Here is a 19,870-nt window from a genome sequence, read left to right on the forward strand (position 1 = left end):
AGTAATAATAAATATTTTATTGCCTTAATTTATTTAAATTCTGCGAAATACCTTTCTTTATTGTGGGCATATCCAGTATGAGTGATTACTGTAGGATAATAATAGACACTTTGTCCCGATGCATTATTTTCTCCATGCAGGTGGCTGGCTGCATGACACCACGTATGTAGGTGAAGCATGCTCGGAGGGATACCATGAGGGAAAATGGCACTCCTTTAGGCCTACATATGCAAGCAGCACCATAAAATTTTCACTAGGGACAACAATCACACCATCTCTTGGATAAAAATTCATGAGAGACGAGAAAGTTGTTAACTTTCTCAAAGTATTTGAGTATTAGGCCGGCCCTTATTTTTCAGAATTGAGAAAAGTTGTTTTCCTAGTCTCAAAATGATCCAAATGAGGTTCATATTCACGTGTTAAAATTTGGTTACTTTAAAATAACGGGAACCCGTGCCCCAAGGGCCCTAAGTACTGAGGACCCTCAATTGAGTTATTTGGGGCCGACAAAGTGCTATCCCTATGTAAAGCGTAAAAGTAAAGCCCTTTTGGGCCGATTTTTTGTTTTTTTTTGACCTATCTCTAATCGTTTACGAGATATTGTGCGTCGTAATGTAATCCACCCTCTAGGGTGCTACTCCGAACCGCGGCGCTGCTGAGGTATGGCCCGCACCACTTACTAGGGACTTCCCCTCCACCCCCTCCCCTCCCTTGGCAAAGACTGCTCCTGATGGCAAGATTTACATGCCAGTGGCACGGATTTGATCAGACAGTTCCTCTTTTGTCATAATTAATGCTGTTAAATCCCGCAATGCCAATTGTGGGATTTGTGTACTAGGTACCGACCCCTTAAATCTTAATTTGTTGCCACCATACGACCGTGCACCATTCCAGCATGCTTTGTTCCAAAGTACTCTTTATGTACAAAATATTATAAGTATGTCATACAATTGCGTTCGTGAATTATCAAGGAATTAAAGAAATGAGCAGGGCTTCCAGGGCTCCAACAGTAGATAGAAATATTTAAGGAAAAAGAAACGATGCAGTCAGTTCACTGATTTAGATCAATGTGGAGAGATAGTTAGTTCTTATGTATAGTGTGCAAAGGATAGGGAGTGCTAATTCTTTAGGATTTAAGGAGAAAAGTAATGAAATAACAAGTTTACCATGAATACACCTGATGTTCGTTTTAAGAATAGGCCAACAACGAAAGGCATGAATTCAAGACTAAATTCAGACATTGAACTGGTAGAAAAAGAAAGTGGAGAAATACTTGGCTCAAAGTTACCTACAGTGAGAGAAGTACTGAGTATCACCTAATGGGTTCGAAATGTATTTGACTTGGTGCGCGAAAAAACATCAGAAATGCGTTTTATCCACGGAAAAAACGAAAATTCCTGATATTACAGAGAATGAGGCGATTGAAAAGTTGGAAAAAGTACACAAGGAATGGATAAAAGTGCGACAACATTAGAAGAGAGCGGGAATTACCGTAGAGATGAAGAGGAGAGAATCCTTCGTGACAAAACTTGATGATTTGTTTGACATTGCAAGGAGCGGTACCATTGAATTTTTGACACACGAGGGGGAATGTGCAGTTGATCTCTCGGAAAAATGAGCTTGGGCTAAAGAAATAAAATTCTTACGCAATCAAAGAGGAGCACGGTATGCAGTTATTGGAGGGATATATTTCAATATGTTCAAGAAGAAAGAAATAGATGATGTTCTCCGCTCCTTGTGCTACATCTGCTGCAAAGTGACCTGCAGTTCCTAAAAAGACTTGTTAATTACGAAAGTGTAAACCTGGACTTAGCGAAAGCAGTACAAAAGAGGTTTTCAAACCACTAGTGGTACCTTAGTGAGGAGTTGGTAGGCCTGTCTTTCATTGACGGATCCTTTTCTAGTATTGAGAAGGAAAACATGATATGCTGTACGAGGACATGTGAGGGAAAATATGATCCACCGAGGAACACATTCTATAAACACAAAGACCTGACTTAGGTATCTATATCAAATTTTGTCACTACTAATTCTAGAAAGCTATTTAATACATTGGAAATATGCATGGCATTCCTTGATGTGCCCACGTGAGAATGGGATGAACATAATGATTACAAGAACAATTTGCAAATTATTCGGGTCTTCAAGTGGTAAATGATCGTGAAGGGAAATGGGTGAAACTAATTCAAGATTTTAAGTCAGTCACGTAGGAGAAAGAGTGAATTAATAAGTGTGAATTTTCATCGTAAAACGACCCCAACGTGCGCAAGGACACTTTAATTGTCAAATATGGGGTGTCAGTGTATTTATAATCTTTCACTGACACCCCATATTTGACAATTAAAGTAAAAGTAAAAGAAAGTAAAGTGAAAGATTATAAATACACTGACAATGTATTTTATTTTGGTTAATATGTACAGAAAATCATGGACAGAGTGAAAGTAAATTGATCTCTTGGATTGGAAATACTGTCATTTCTTCAGAGGCTAAATCTTGCCAATGGTAGCAAAGACTTTGCTGACGGAGAGGAGGGGGTGGAGGGGAAGTCTCTGGTAAGTGGTGCGGGCCGTACCTCAGCGGCACTGCGGTGCGGGGTAGCGTCCTAGAGGGTGGATTACATTACGAAGCACGATATCTCGTAAACGATTAGAGATAGGTCAAAAAAAAAACAAAAAATCAGCCCAAAAGGGCTTTACTTTTACGTTTTACATAGGGATAGCACTTTTTCGGCCCCAAATAACTCAATTGAGGGTCCTCAGTACTTAGGGCCCTTGGGGCATGGGTTCCCGTTATTTTAAAGTAACCAAATTCTAACACCTGAATATAAACCTCATTTGGATCATTATGAGACTAGGAAAACATAACTTTTCTCAATTCTGAAAAATAAGGGCCAGCCTATTGAGTATGCCACCGAATCCCACTATAGCATTTCCCAATGCTGAATACCTTACAGGACATTATTTGCATCCAGATGAAGCATTACTTGAAAACTAACTACAGTAGGTGAAGATTAGAAAAAGTGAATTTTAAACATTAATACCCCAAGAAAAACATGTGACACCCAATACTGAGTTCAAACACCATAGAATTGCATGATCCTAATACAGCCCTTAGTCCACATGATTGTTATTTCAGACGTACCATTCCAACTGCCATAATTACAAATTTATTGTCACATAGCACTTACATAAAATGTGGCTCAGGGGTCATTCCATGTCAGTTCACCCAGGCATGGCACCCACCGACTCGGATTTTAATGACATTTTTGTCACTAGCTGCTATCACCTATCTAATGACCCATGTAAAATATTTCCTCTCTCACTCTCATAGTTTGCAAGATATGAGGAGTCGAAGTTTGAGATGTTGGCTCAGAAGTGGTGCTCGTGGGAGTCAAATTCCAGAGTGCAGGGCACAGGGTAAAAATTCATAACTCAGAAACCACAAAATATATTTGAATGAAATTTTGACCCCTTGTCTATCCAAGTACATAGCTTCCATAGTAATGTCTTTTATTCCCCATGCATTGTTATGTTAGCCAAAATGATGTCAACAGTTGTTAATTAGCCGATTTTTTTTAGCTCAAAAACATAACTTCATATTTTCAGAATTATCACCAAAAGGCAGAGCAGTTAACTCATCCAATTTTTTTTTTAATTGAAGGTTAATATGTGCTCCAATATACTGTGAAATAAAAATGGTGGTGTTTTGACTGCCACCATGAGTATTTCAGGTTTTACTTTTTTTTCTGCCCCCGTGAGGGGGATTTTGGACACGTACTGTAAGATAATAAGTATAAGTGTATCCATACCTTCATGAGGATATATTTGAAATATTGATCAGTAAATCTAAGACCAAACGTGTAGTCTAGTGAATGTGGCTCTTGTTCATACAATTGTTTTTAATATCAATACTTGGCTTGTGGCAGCTGAGGGGAAAAAGAGTCCAAATGGCTCAGAAATGTGAAATGATGTTTTTTTCCTGGAATTTACCCATTTTTCAAGTGTTTAGTGTATGGAAAAATTGGTATCAAAATACATTAGACTCTTACTGTGCATTAGAGGATAAATGGAAATACTAATTTAAGTAAAATTATTTAAATAATACATATCAATGTGTTTAAGGCATCTCCTGAACATCTCTGGAGGCTCTCTCGGGCAACTAGACGCTTAAACGCTTAACAGTACCACCAATTCCATCACATGGGGATTTTCCATATGGATGCATAAATTTCACTTTCACATCAAGTTCTTCCTCGTGTTTAGAAATCACTAATCCAAAAAACCAGTGGTCATCATAAGCACATGCAATGTACAAGTTTATTAAGATCTGTGAAAAAGTGATTAAATGAGTCCCGCTGAACTGGAGTTGTACAAAGTTAGCCTCACTTTCACAGAAGAAGTACGGTCTTCCAGACCCTTGGTGATGGAAGAGCTGGCAGAGCAAATGGTATTACTTATAGATATGCAGTAGGTTGTCACCAATATCCACATTCCTTGATGGCAACTGGAGTATTAAATTTCTATTTCACTGGGAGAGATAATGCTGACATTATGTGCCCTTCTCCCCTGTCTCACATATGATTGTATTACATGACAAACTTGAGAAGGTAATACAATCCCACCTATTCAGCCTCACTTTCCAGTGTTATTCCATCTCCCCAAGGAATAAGAGAATTAAGTGCAACCTCTACATTAGGAAGAATAAAATGTTTCAATGTATCACAGTGAGGGCATGATAAATCAAAATAGATTCTAGGGTACCACTTTTAGTCTTCTGCCAAGTCTTCTTGTGTGAAGATGCTCCATGGGTGTCCAAGTTTATTCTGTGTGTACGAACAGTGTATATTTACCAGTACATTAATTGTGTGTGCTATGAGTTAGGCGTAGCTGCGCATCATGAACTTCGACATTAAAAAAGGTTAGTGTCTCCACTATGCTTCAAAATGAGCAAATTGTTGAACTGTGCAGCATTGGAAAAGTAACTGCATCTGATTGCCTCAAAAAAAAGCTACACACCAGTGGTGCAACTGAACAAAATTGAGATCATGAGTATGCTTCAAAAACAGCTGTTATCTCTCAGATGTGGTGTACCTGGGGAAGTCCTATCCAATGTCTGCGAACATCACAGAATATACTATTTGAAAAAGTATAAAACCTACCAAATATATTGTCTTGATCCTTTTAAGAGCCACAAGAAGAAAATATCAAAATCACTGAGAAATGAAAGTCTTGAATTTGCAGAAAAGGCCTGTAAAATCCCAACTCTTCAGAAATTAGTGCCAGGAATGAAAATATGCCAGCCATGTAGGGAGGAAGTACAGAAACAATCCAGGTTTGAAAATGAGCTTTCTGATGTTGAAGCAGTAGATAAAGACAGCAATGATAGTATTTTGAATTTTCAAACAACAGTATCCCAAGAAAAATCAACTGAGCTACTTAACAGAACGCTGCAAGATAAAGAGGAGTCACCTTTAAAATTCCACGGCATATCATCTCACAGAAGGTCAACCTACACTAAAAGGAAAGTAGAGTCAGCATGCAGTAATTTTAAAAGGAAAGTTAAAAGAGTTCTTGATAAAGAATTATCTCCAGAAAAGGATGACCCAAAACTCCCAAAAGAACTACTTCAGAAAGTTCATGATATCGATGTGCTCATAGACTTAATCAAACAAAAAGTTGACACATCAAGCACTCATCAAGGAACGGTACATCTGTTATCATTGGTACCAACTTCATGGAGCAGGAAGAAAGTAATGGAAGAGTTTCATGTGAGTGAGTACACTGCCTGCCAAGCAAGAGAACTTTTCAGAGACAATGGAAAATTAGCTGCACCTGAATTGAGAAAAAGGAAGGCAAAAATAAAACATTACAATTAGTTAGGACTTTCTATGAAAGTGATGAGTACTCCAGAATGATGCCTGGAAAGAAAGATTCCATTAGTATCTCCAAAAATGTACATGTTCAGAAGAGATTATTACTTGCTAACTTGAAGGAATTGTATTCCACTTTTAAATTTGACTTCCCCAGAATTAAAATTGGCTTTTCTAAATTCTGCAACCTAGGTCCAAAATGGTTTGTGGTAGCAGGATCTCCTGGAACGCATTCAGTGTGTGTTTGCTCAATTCATTAAAATGTCAACCTACTGCTTAATGTCTGTAATATAGAGGAAACAAGCCAGGACCTAATTGGTTATTTCATGTGCTCTAGAAATAATAGGGACCGTATACTGCGACACTGCTCTACGAGTCCTTCACGTGAAAAATTGAAAAGCTTACTGCTGAAAAAGTTTGAACAATGTGACCCCAGAGATGAAGTTTCATACAGTCAGTGGGTTTCCAAGGACAGATATCAACTGGTGAACTTCACTGCGACATTTGATGAGTACCGATTAACTTTAATTGAAAGAGTGGAAAAACTGGTGCCCCATTCATTTATTACGAAGGTACAGGCAAACCAAGGTTCTTAAAGTAAAGGTTGCCTCATTCGCGACTCGGGCTCCCATTGGCTTGACGTCACGGTAGACCCAACTTCCAGCGCCATTTCAAATTCTAGCCTTTCCGCGGGCCTAACTGCTTACCGCGGCGAGTTCTTGAATTTACCCTCTATCGAACACTATAAGCAGAATTTTAAATTGAAGGCCGATTTATGAAAATAATGATGATAAGATTTAAAAAAAGATAAATTCGTGTATTCAGACGCCATAATTTCCTGATGAAGTGATGAAATGGGAAGGTGTGCGAGTTGATTCTGTGTCCACACTTCCTTCCTGTAACTCTCAAAACACTGTTTTCCTTGCTACTTCCGCAATATAATTTAAACTTAGATTAATATGGCTGGGAGTAAAATACGCAAAAACCAAATTAGTTGCTTCAAAAAATTACAGTTCTGCAACTTTTTAAATAGAAATTATGCTCGTTTTCATTCTTCGACGGGCTTTGAAAATACAGACTGTCCCAAGGGTCGTGTGTCATTTTTGACCTGTAAATTTTTGCATGGAGCAATGTTCATTAAAATTAGCATATGTACTTATGGGAAAAGGTCCTAAGTTTTGTTGAGTGTAAAAATTTTTTTACAATTTTGACCTTTTGACCTCACAATGTGGGTCCAAACCAAAATTTGCCTTAATTTCAATGTTTAAAAAATCGAGATAGAAAAAAGTCTGAATTTCATTGACCAAGATGACTATTCTTAGGTTTTCGGACACGAGAAACCCGAAAATAATACTTTTATTCACGAAAATTCAACTGTTGACCCAGTAAGGTCACCGTCAAGGTCATAAAGGTGGCAAAAAGAATAGTATACCAACAAAGGTGTCGATCCATGGGTTTTATAGGGTGCCCAAGTCATTGGTAAAGTCCAAAAACCCTTATTATCACTAATTGACCTCCGAGGGTCACAATGGGGGTCAAAGGTCATAGAGTTAAACGTCGGGCCATCATGACAACCAACGTGTCAAACCATGGGTTTTGAAGGGTGCCAAAGTCGGTTAGGCAGTTCATAGATCCGTAGTGTGGATTTTTTGACCTCTGAGGGTCAGAATGGGGGTCAAAGGTCATCGGGTTAAACCTCGGGCAATCATGACAACCAACGTGTCAAGCGATAGGTTTTGGAGGGTGCCAAAGTCGGTTAGGCAGTTCATAGATCCGTATTGTTGATTTTTGACCTCCGAAATTCATAATGGGGTCAAAGGTCATAGGGTTAAACCTCGGGCAATCATGACAACCAACGTGTCAAGCGTAACAGGACTTCTGCTGGCGCATGCGCAGTTACGAATGAGGCAACCTTACCGTCTAAGAACCTTGCAGGCAAACTACCTTAAGCAAATGAAAGAAAATCTTGGACCCCAAGAAGCAGCTGTTCTCTTTGACTTCAGTGAGAACTACTCATATGTTATCCAGGATGAGGCACAAGGGTATCACTGGACAAGTGATAGTTGTACTGTACACCCTGTTGTGATTTATACTCAAAAGATCACCTGACTAAACAGCTTATTATTTCCAGTTTATGCATCTTGTCAGATGATTTGGAGCATGATGTAGCTTTTGTTTATGAAACCCAAAGAATAAAATTTTGCTTTGTTAAGGAAAAATTTACTTTAGTGAAAAAATTGAGTTACTTTAGTGATGGTTGTGCAGGACGGTACAAGAACTGCAAAAAATTTCTCAATCTTTGCAAGCATTACCAGGATTTCTCCTTAATGTCATCATGGACATTCTTTGCTACAAGCCATGGAAAATCCCCATGTGATGGAATTGGTGGTATTGTTAAGCGTTTAAGCGTCTAGTTGCCCGAGAGAGCCTCCAGAGATGTTCAGGAGATGCCTTAAACACATTGAAATGTATTATTTAAATAATTTTACTTAAATTAGTATTTCCATTTATCCTCTAATGCACAGTAAGAGTCTAATGTATTTTGATACCAATTTTTCCATACACTAAACACTTGAAAAATGGGTAAATTCCAGGAAAAAAGCATCATTTCACATTTCTGAGCCATTTGGACTCTTTTCCCCTCAGCTGCCACAAGCCAAGTATTGATATTAAAAACAATTGTATGAACAAGAGCCACATTCACTAGACTACACGTTTGGTCTTAGATTTACTGATCAATATTTCAAATATATCCTCATGAAGGTATGGATACACTTATACTTATTATCTTACAGTACGTGTCCAAAATCCCCCTCACGGGGGCAGAAAAAAAAGTAAAACCTGAAATACTCATGGTGGCAGTCAAAACACCACCATTTTTATTTCACAGTATATTGGAGCACATATTAACCTTCAATTAAAAAAAAAATTGGATGAGTTAACTGCTCTGCCTTTTGGTGATAATTCTGAAAATATGAAGTTATGTTTTTGAGCTAAAAAAATCGGCTAATTAACAACTGTTGACATCATTTTGGCTAACATAACAATGCATGGGGAATAAAAGACATTACTATGGAAGCTATGTACTTGGATAGACAAGGGGTCAAAATTTCATTCAAATATATTTTGTGGTTTCTGAGTTATGAATTTTTACCCTGTGCCCTGCACTCTGGAATTTGACTCCCACGAGCACCACTTCTGAGCCAACATCTCAAACTTTGACTCCTCATATCTTGCAAACTATGAGAGTGAGAGAGGAAATATTTTACATGGGTCATTAGATAGGTGATAGTAGCTAGCGACAAAAATGTCATTAAAATCCGAGTTGGTGGGTGTCATTTTGAAAATTTCTGGGTGATTTGACGTGGAATGACCCTCACCCACACAGCACACTCAAAATTTATACCGTATAAAAGTTGCATAAATGGATAGGTATAATATGCAAATAATATTCCGTCGATTATGCACATATTATGCGAATAATATGCACATTATATTTAAATATTATGCCGCCATAAACTATTACTATAATATTGACATAATATGTATATTATTACATTGTTAGTAACATCCCATCGTTGATTATGTTTCATATAAGAATCATAAATCAACTGCCACCCAGCAAACTCAAAAATCCTATTCAGTATAAAAGTTGCATAAATGGATAGGCATAATATGCAAATAATATTCCGTCGATTATGCACATAATATGCGAATAATATGCACATTATATTTAAATATTATGCCACCGTAAACTATTAATAATATTGACATTGTATGTATATTATTTCGTTGTTAGTAACATTTTATCATTAATTATGATTCTTATAAGAATCATTAATTAACGGCCACCCAGCAAACTCAAAAATCCTATTCAGTATAAAAGTTGCATAAATGGATAGGCATAATATGCAAATAATATTCCGTCGATTATGCACATAATATGCGAATAATATGCACATTATATTTAAATATTATGCCGCCGTAAACTGTGATTGTATCCGTAAAAATCGATGATCATACATCCTCTGTATCAAAAAATGTGAAAACTTATGTTTTAATATATCACTAACAATTTCGTATCGTTCGCAGAATACTCCACAATTATTATTATTTTTTTATTTTACACACCGGCATATTCCGGTCTGGCGAGGTACGCAGCTTGGTAGCCATATTGCCGTTGTCCATGGCCGTTGTGTTGTTGTTCATTGTTGTTAGTTGTTGCCGTAGCCATATTGCCGTAGTTGGGAGAATTGAACGTCTATTGAAAAATCTAATATTAAAGAGGAAAAGATGGGTTTACGGAACTATTTTATGTCACAGTACTATTCTGGTAACGCATATACGATAAGGAATAATAAGCTTCATGGCATGAAGAACAGGACTTTATTTAAAATCAAAGTAAGTACACGTACGTGAGTCGTTGTCGTTTGTCATAGGGTAGAAAGCAAATCTGAAATTATCAGCTCCTAATTTTGAGTGTTATTCCCAGTACTTTAATTAATTTTTTTAATTACCTTAATGTATATCTTATGACGGTACTTTTTCAGTCAGAGTCCCAGCTTGAAAAGTGAAGGGAGGCTATTCCAAGGAAAGACGAAGTTTTGGCAATTAAGTACTGAACCAGGTTGTGAGCTGCACTTTCGCCCTGAAGATATCACGTACTTGATCATATATGCATATAATTATTTTAGTTTGTGATTATTAATGACAATATTATCTTTATTGTTTCGGAGTGCATTTTCAAGAACGGCTTGCTTACATCGTTTGCGTGATTGCTCGCCACAACTCTATGACTAACACAGAGATAATTATGCGATTAGAAGACCTCTTTGTGGCTTGGAATCACATTTTGGACCATTTTTAATACATTCGCTAAGAAAAGACCGTAGATGTTCAACCATGCGGATGTCATGGAAGGAATCATCGCGAGTGTTGTGATTGTGAATTCGTGTGACATACTTTGTACTTTCTAATCGCAATTTCATGAGTAACGATTATGGAAGGGCGAATGTTTGTCTTTAGATGTCATTCACATGATATTTAAACCAAATTTGCGATGATATAGGACTCGTAACTGAATATTTGTATATTTGTGATACAACGATGAAGGATTGTGCCTTGTTTTAGTGCAATGTACCTATGCTGTGTCTACATGAATGATTCATTAAATTTCTCCTCGTTTCCAGAAATCAATTTTTATTCATGTAATTTTCGAATATTATGCAACTGCATGTTATCACGCATCAACGGTATAAAATATGCATAAAAGGTTCGTAGATATGGTATAAAATGTGCATAACATGTACCTAAAGGTGCATACTAATGGTATATATGGGTATAATATGTGCGTATATTTAGCCACATCAACGGTATAAATCGTGCCTAAAAGGAGCATATAAATGGTATAATATGCGCATATATTTTTTAGGCCACATCCATGGTATAAATTGTGCATAATATGTACATAAAAGGTGCATATATATATATGGGTATAATATGTGCATATATATAGCCACATCAATGGTATAAATCGTGCATAATATGTACATAAAAGGAGCATATAAATGGTATATATGGGCATAATATGCGCATATATTTTAGGCCACATCCATGGTATAAATTGTGCATGTACATAAAAGGTGCATATATTCCGTATATATGCAAATATTATGCCATTCCATCACTGCATACATTCCGCATATTATGCGCATAATATCGCAATTTATGAGGACATTATACCATTTATATGCACATATTACGTACATAATATGCGCGTTTTATACCATTGTGGTGGCATAATATTCGCATAATATTTGAATATTATGTGCATATTATTCACTTTGTGCTGTGTGGGCAGGCGATGTGGCTTGTATTTACGTTGGTGACACTTCACAGAATAGCAATTGAAAATTCTCAATACAAAATGCTAAAATGTCCAATAACCTTTGATGATCACGATAAAATGATTGAGCTAACTTCTGTAATGAAAACCAATTGACTTTTCCAATATAATATTGCCAATAAATGTATATTCTTTACAGAATGTGGAAAATATGCACCATCATTCTTACAGGAATGCAGACAAAGAGAAAAGGAATAAACAACATTGGAGAAGGAAATTTCTTATACATACATAGTGAACACCTTTACATAAAATAAATTCACATCCAAGTACCCTTGGTAAAAGAAGGTACATCAAGAAGCGACATTTATAAATTATAGTTACATATCGAGTAGAAGCATATTGTCAAGATACTCCTGTACTGCGTAATAAGTTTTGTTTATGAAAAGTTGCTCAATTTTACTCCAGGATACATTTAAATTTATGGAAACATTTCAAAAACTCATTTGGCAACTTATTGTATACCTTGATACCGATGCAGTAAGGACAATTTTTGTAACCTATACTGTGGAATAGATATTAAAACGCCATTTCTAGTCCCACCATCAAGGGCTCAAATGCTTTTCATGAGTTGGTTAAGCATTGTTCATATTAATAAATTCAATATGATAGCGGATTTCATCTTCACCGTGGTGAAAATTTTTAGCCCTATGACATGAATCCACGAATGAAATACTTCATCATACCTTGAAGCATCTGAAAAATTAATCCATACTTACAGACAATTCCATACGTTCCTTCCCCGATCCTATTCAACTTCTCAAATTCTGAGACGAACCGGCACTTCCCCAGCTGAAAGGATAAAAAGAATATTGATATACCAAACCATCAAAGTGAAATGATGAAATTTTTGCAAACATAGTTAAAATCTGGCACACCATGTCTTGCTCCGGGATTTCCATAGGTTTACCGGTAAGGAAAGAAAATAATACTCCTCTGCGTGTTACAGGAGCAGATGGGTCAGGGCCAGTTTCACCTTGGGCATTTTCTTCTTGGTCTCCCTCAAGTGACCTTTTTCCTATAAGAAAAACAAAATATTTAATCTAATTTCGATTGATCCGGCATTTTAACGGAATTAGGACTTGAGTGAAATTAGAAAATGAGTATACCTTTAGTCATTTTTCCGTAAAATAGGGCGTCAGAAAGAGGAAACTGCCAAATATACCACTATGCTCACACAATCAAATTCACTTTCCACGGCGTAAACGTTTCAACCAAAAAACATATTCAGGAATCCGCTCATGCCATTTTCATCAAAACATCAACACTGCGCCAATCGCAAGCATATCGATACTGGTGAATACTCTCGATCGGTCGGTAATCGTTGAAGAGAATCGATGGGTCGTTCGCTAACCGCGCTTTTCAAACAAGAAAACCGACTTCTTGGCGCTGGGTGGAGAGAGGATGGATAAAATTGTTGTTCTAATGCAATCAATCGTCTATTCTTTTCAAAAGGCTAGTGGATAGGAGAGAGGAATAGAGAGCTGCGTCAAACCAATCATAAGATTGTTGACTACTGATGATGAAAGCAATCAATATTTTACAAAGTTATAACCGATTACAAAAAACCTTAAAGCTGCTTCTTCAAATGAAATGTCAAACCGAGGAGGTATACAGCTCTTTAGTTTGAGAAATAATGAAATACTATAAGTGAACAGATATTCTGTAAGGAATTCAGGTAGAAATAAATTTTAGTTATATATATATAACCTCTGTGCATAAAAAATAGTGAACTCATGTGGGTTTATAAGAAACATCAAGAAGATGACATGAATGACATTGCACTGCACTCAACGATGCGATACCCAGAGGTCCAGGGTGACATTTCCAATGTTTCCAAGCTTTTAACTTATTTCTAAGGGCTAAGCTGCTCCAGTTATTTGCCCTCCACAAGGACTCAAGAAAAGAAAGAAAGACCTTGCTCCAGCAGTATTTTTTGTTCCACATTCTCAGTATCCTGGGAGGGGCAAAAGGATGTGTAACAGGAATGACCAAGCAGCACTCAAGTGGTTCGAGATCTTACTCAAAAATATATTAAAACGTAGGTGCTATACATTGCAAAGGTTTACATTATGAAGTTGTATATCTTAAGACAAAATTTTGTTCTCTTCCGCCTCCTGGAAGTAATGTAAATTGTGAAAGGGGAAGTAAAAAAGATGGCTGTGCCGCAAATGAAACTTGGCCGTCTCATGAGTTTTTTTAGTTGAGGTAAAGGTGACTGAGTTGACCGTGCAAGAAGTCTCCAAGAGTTAACAATGAGATGTAACCTGAGATATATATTACAATAGGGAAGTTGGATTAAGAAAAGAATCATATTTGTTGCCAGATTTCTGGAGGCAAGCAACTTCCACTGCCCACTATCATACATAAATAGTATGTATTTTAATGTGGCCTCAAAGGCCTCTAATTTTTTCTGACGGTACAAGCTTCTAAATCATAGATTCTCACTGTCCACACAAATTTTTTCATTCAATGTTTCCTAGGCTCCAGTCTTTTGCTCCTGGAGCATAGTAGCAGCCTCCTTACCATGAATACATAGAGCTAATCTATAAATAGAGAAAAACGCAGATTAGCTGGGGCTAATCTGCGTTTGACAGTGGCGTTACTCCATGGGGCCCAAGCCCCCTCAAAAATTCGTTATGGGAGTTAGGAAAAAATGTGTCAGGCTTGTTGATTTTCCCTGGAGTGTCCAGATATCGAGATTCGAGTTATCAGGGTTCTAATTTTGATCTTATGGCTCTTCTAAAATGCTTAAAAAACTTAAAACTCACAACTTACAAAATTTCCCGGGGCAAGATCCCCTGTTTGGGCCCTCCAATATTTTTTGTATGTTGGCATCCCTGGCATTTGATGTCTGTAGTGCTCCTGGTAGCTCCCAATTTAAGTGGGTGACTCCATTTGCTCGAATCTCTCCCCTTAGAGGCAAATGTCTGACACAATTTTCTCCCTTCCGCATATAAATATCTTTTTTTTCCTATTAATTTTCATCTTTGGTCATTGAAGGAGTTAGGGATATGAAGTGAAAAGAAAGAAAAAGGCATACAATTGGCAAATGTTTGGAGGGGGAAAAGAAATGGAGTAGGTTAGAGATGATAGTTCAGCAGATGCTGCGGGAAACGGACACGCCTTTTAGGGTGGCCACTGGGCAGCGTATATTCTGCCCCTGGAGCTGCGGGTGTAGGAGTTGGACCATCAGCTGGAGGGATGCTGGTAGATGGCAACACCTGGGTTGATGGCTGCCTCCTGGTGGTCGGAATGAGGATTTCACTCCTCTCCTCAGGGATGATTGGCTCCTCGGAGATGCTGTATGCCGGTTTCAGTCGATCAATTGCAATGTGTACATTGCGGTTTGGCAAACGAACTTTAAAGGTTTTACTATCCCACTGCAGGACCTTGTATGGGCCATTGTAAGGGGCCTGGAGGGCACCATGACTTGCATCATGGCGCACAAAAACGTGGGATGCCGATGGCAGGTCCTTAAAAATGAAGGCATGCCCTGTGCCATGGCGTGCTGCTGGTCGTGGACTCAGGCCTCCAAAGTGTTCCCGGAGCTGGGAGGTGAAATAGGATCCACGTTGGGGGTGGGGCCACTTGTGGGGGAGAGGAATTCTCCTGGAAGACGCAGTGGCTTGCCATATACGAGCTCCGCTGGGGTGGCTTGAATATCCTCCTTCAGCGCACATCAGAAACCCAAGAGGATTGCTGGCTGTACATCCACCCACTGCTGCTTGTCGTGGCAGCGGATGGCACATTTTAGTTGGCGGTGGAAGTGCTTCACCATCCCATTTGCTGCCGGATGATAAGCAGATGTCCTCAAGTGGACTGCACCGGCTATATCGGAGAGTTGGCGGAAAAGGGCACTCTCAAATTGCCTGCCTTGGTCCGTGGTGATTCGCTGAGGCATGCCGAAGCGTGACAACCAATCCCGAAGGAAGGTACGTGCCACACTTTCGGCGGAGATGTCCTCCATAGGAATGGCCTCAGGCCACCGTGTAAAGCGGTCTACACAGGTGAGGCAGTAGCGGTAACCACGGCAGATGGGGAGGGGACCAACAAGATCTATATGTATAAGTTCAAATCTCCCTCCTGGCAGAGAGAAATTAGAAAGGGGTGAGGAGATGTGCCATGTGATTTTGGATCGCTGGCAGGGGATGCAGGAACGAGCCCACTGACGGCAATCTTTGTTGATTGATGGTCACACGAAAAGAGTTGTCAATAATTTAATGGTGGCTCTCACTCCAGGGTGTGCAAGATTGTGGATAGAATTGAATGCTTGGCGACGGAAAGCGGGTGTGACATATGGTCGCACGTTGGATGCTGACACATCACACATTCACTGTACACTGCACCCTGGGATGTGCACATCCTTCAGTTTTAGGGATGTCTGGGAGTTGAGAAGGGAGGCCAGTTCCTCGTCAGCCTCCTGGGAACAGCCTAGTGCCTCAAAATCGATGGCATGAGTCACGTCCTCAATTCGGGACAAGGCGTCCACAGCAACATTATCGGCCCCCGCTTCGTGACGGATATCCGTTGAAAATTGGCCTATCAAGTCAAGGTAGCGGAATTGCCGGGGTGAGCACTTGTCAGACTTTTGCCTGAATGCATTTGTTATTGGTTTGTGGCCTGTAAAAATCGTGAAAGTTTGCCCTTCTAGCATGTGCTTGAAGTAGCTGACTCCACGGTAAATGGCCAATAGCTCTCTAACGTATGGGCTGTAGTTCTTCTCTGCGGCATTGAGTTTGTTAGAAAAGAAACCCAATGGTTTCCAGCCGGTGTCGGTTTGTTGTTGGAGAACTGGGGTTGAAGGGGTAAGCGATATATAGGTGATTAACCTCACTTCAATAAATTAAACAGAAGTAAATCCGACCACGTTTATTTGGATGGTTAGCGATACAGTTCGTCTATGTCTCAAGTCCTTCTCCCCTGCCGTTCCGTGAGCGTCTCAATCTCGCGGCGCCTTGCTGGCGCTCTGTTCCGCGTACCCTGGCGGCAGCGGCAGGGACCTCAGGGTCCCAGGGCAACGACCTCAGCCAGGTGGCTGACCTTGGTGACGGCGCTCGAAACGAAGGGCTCCGCCACAGTCATCAAGTCCCACAGGTCTTCCCCATAATCAGCAATGATTTCAATTTCAACTTCAAATTGTGGCATGTTCATTTCTTCTCCATTCACCTTGGTCCCCTTTCATTCTATGCATGTCATCCATGTACTCATTGAATAGCACTCATTGAATAGCACTGGTGACAGGCTACATTCTTGCTGGATCCCTTTGTCAATTTTTACCTCTACATATATTTCTTTCTCTTTGTGCACGTGTATTGGCCACCTTGTCCCTGTAGAGCTGGGAGATGATTCTTTTGTCATTGTAGTCTAGCCCAAGTTCCTTCTTCATATTGATCAGCTTATTCCATTTGAAAGTATTGCATGCCTTTTCCAAGACCACAAAGGCTACTTTCAATGGCTTCCTTACGTGAATCATTTTTTCAATCACTAGCCACAGCCAAAGTACTCAGCATTTCCTCCTATGTCCACCTATTCTTCCAAATTGGCTTCATGACCAATTTTCTTTGATTTTACCTTGGTTCCACGATCTTCCCATTATCCGAGTGAAGATTTTTAGTTGCATGTGATACTAGGCTCAGGGTTTGGTGCTCCATACATTTGTCAGCTCTAGCCTTTCTCGGAATGGCCACCATTGATCTCCTCTCGAAGTCTTTTGGCAGCTTTCCAGATTATTAGCAGTCCATATAGTGCATCTTGAAGTTTCTCACCTTGATTATCTCTCTACTGACTTCATATTTATCTGGGCATTCTTCAAATCTATAAATCCCAAACGGCTCTAACAAATTCTCTATTTAGTATTCCAGGACCACAGTCCTCCACTTGGTCATCTGGAACTGTTCTCTGATGGGTTCCAGACCTCATTGTAGTTCTTCCACCCACTGTTTCCATCTATTGCTGATGTATCTATCTTCCATCAGCAGTTTTACACATTGCGATCTCTCAAGAATCTTTGCAGTTTGGTTTCCCATCTCCAAAGAGTCTCTCGGTTAACCCCCATGACATTTCTGAGTTATCCCTTCATCATGCTTTCATTCATGTTTCCGCTGCAGCTTTCAATTCATTTCTTTTAGGACTTTTTTGACTCTCAAATGACTTGATTCCTCACAAGAATAAACAAAGGAGGAGACATAATAGTTATTGATGCTGGATATCCACAAAATTGACAGACTGAAGTTTTATTCCCCAAATAAGATCACATTTCCCAATGAACAGGAAGGAAAACTGAGCTGAAACAAGACCCGAGGACAGACAGGATTTTGTTGGGTGAGCAATAAAAGCAACCATAGAATAATTACTAGTTACTCCAAAATCTAGAATGAATTTACATCCAAAGTATTTCACTGTACAACTGAAGATCAGTCTGATGACAGCATGTAAGTGTGAGACAATGCATGCTCATTAAAGTTTAGGAGAGGTAGGTACATAATTCTGTGGCGATAATGTCCTCTAAGACGCATCATTTTGCCACTTTTTTGCTTGCTTTTCTCTTACAGTGTGCTATCCCTCGTCCAGAGGGGAGTCCTAAAGACTTGATACATGCACAATGGATCAGAACAGAAAAATTAATCTCTTTGCATTCCGAGGGGTTTTATGCGTCACATTTCAATAATAATAATAATAATGTTTATTTGTCCAGAGATCTAGAAGTACAAGGGGTACACTGATATGGGACACGTCAGGTTAAAAAAATATATATACAATAAATACAAATATACAATGATGCAGGATACGTCAAACTTTGTTTAAGAATTCATCTACAGAATAATACATTCTTAATTTCAAATATTTAAGTAGGTTGGTCTTAAAAGTAGTGACACTTAATGGTGCCTTAAGTTCAGGTGGCAATTTATTGTAGAATTGAAGGCCCATACAATTTGGACCAGCACTGGTATTCTTGGTGCGCACATACGAAACATGCAGCTGGTCAATTTGCCTCGTAGAATGATGGTGGACATCACGGTTCTTAATGTAATGAAATAATTTCTTTTTGTGTAAGCAAGTAAATGAAAAATATACACACATGGTAGTGGTAATATGTCCAGTTTCTTGAACAAGGGACGACAAGGTGAATCATAGGGGGCATTGCACATCAGCCTTATAATTCGCTTCTGAATTTTAAAGATTTCAGTAGAATGGGGAGAGGAACCCCAAAACAGGTTACTGAAAATAATGTGCGAGTAAAATTCACTATAGTAAATGGACAATAAGACATCATTATTTACAGTGTTCCTGATGCTTCTTATGAGAAAGCATGTTGAACTGAGCTTGCTGCGCAATTTGCTGATGTGCTCTACCCATGTCATATTTTTGTTCAGGATAACTCCGAGGAACTGTGTACTGGAAATTTGTGGGATATGTTTCCCCTCCACAACAATTGGTATTGCTTCAGATGCTTTATTTTTGTTACAAAAATGAATAAGGCCAGACTTTTCAAGGTTCAGTTTAAGAAAATTATTTTGACGCCATTCATATAAGAGTTTAATGGCAGTGACTGCTGTAAGGGACAAGCTATTCAATGATGGGGCAGATACAATAACATTAGTATCGTCAGCATAGAGTATAGGTTTGACACCTGTGACAGATTTAAGAGTACCTGGTAGATCATTTATATACAGCAAAAACAGAACAGGACCCAAGACAGAGCCCTGTGGCACACCTAGTAGGACTTCTTTACCAGGAGAGATAAACTGAGTGCCATTTTTGTATAATACAATATGTTGGTGACGTCCACTCAGATACGATTCAATCCACTTATAAGGAGTACCTCGTATACCATAAACCCCGTTTTTGTAGGAGTAGTTGGTGATTGACAAGATCAAAGGCTTTAGAAAAGTCAAAGAAAAGACCCAGAGTCTCCGTTCTTTTGTCCAGATTTGAAAGTATGTGGGTCACCACTTCATAGGTGGCTGTGGATGTGGATTTAGATTTTCTGAACCCATTCTGAGAAGGGGACAAGAGACTAAATGACTCAAGGTATGATACCAGACGGTTGTAAAAGACCTTCTCAAAAATTTTACTGAGCTGGTTTAACAAGG

General features: G+C 38.9%; 1 protein-coding gene across 1 annotated transcript in view; it reads right to left on the reverse strand.

Moving 5' to 3' along the window:
- Positions 1-13,064, reverse strand: part of LOC124154874 (cyclin-dependent kinase 10) — a 68,623-nt gene extending 55,559 nt beyond the window's left edge. The window contains exons 1-3 of the mRNA XM_046528676.1: positions 12,884-13,064; positions 12,653-12,792; positions 12,494-12,566 (exon numbers count right to left, since the gene is read on the reverse strand). Coding sequence (XP_046384632.1) covers positions 12,494-12,566; positions 12,653-12,792; positions 12,884-12,893 — 223 coding nt within the window. The 5' untranslated portion in view covers positions 12,894-13,064. The remainder of the gene's footprint in view (positions 1-12,493; positions 12,567-12,652; positions 12,793-12,883) is intronic.
- Between the last annotated feature and the right edge of the window lie 6,806 nt (positions 13,065-19,870).

The sequence above is a fragment of the Ischnura elegans genome, chromosome 1 (genome assembly GCF_921293095.1).
Source record: "Ischnura elegans chromosome 1, ioIscEleg1.1, whole genome shotgun sequence".
In the NCBI taxonomy this organism is placed as follows: Eukaryota; Metazoa; Arthropoda; class Insecta; order Odonata; family Coenagrionidae; genus Ischnura; species Ischnura elegans.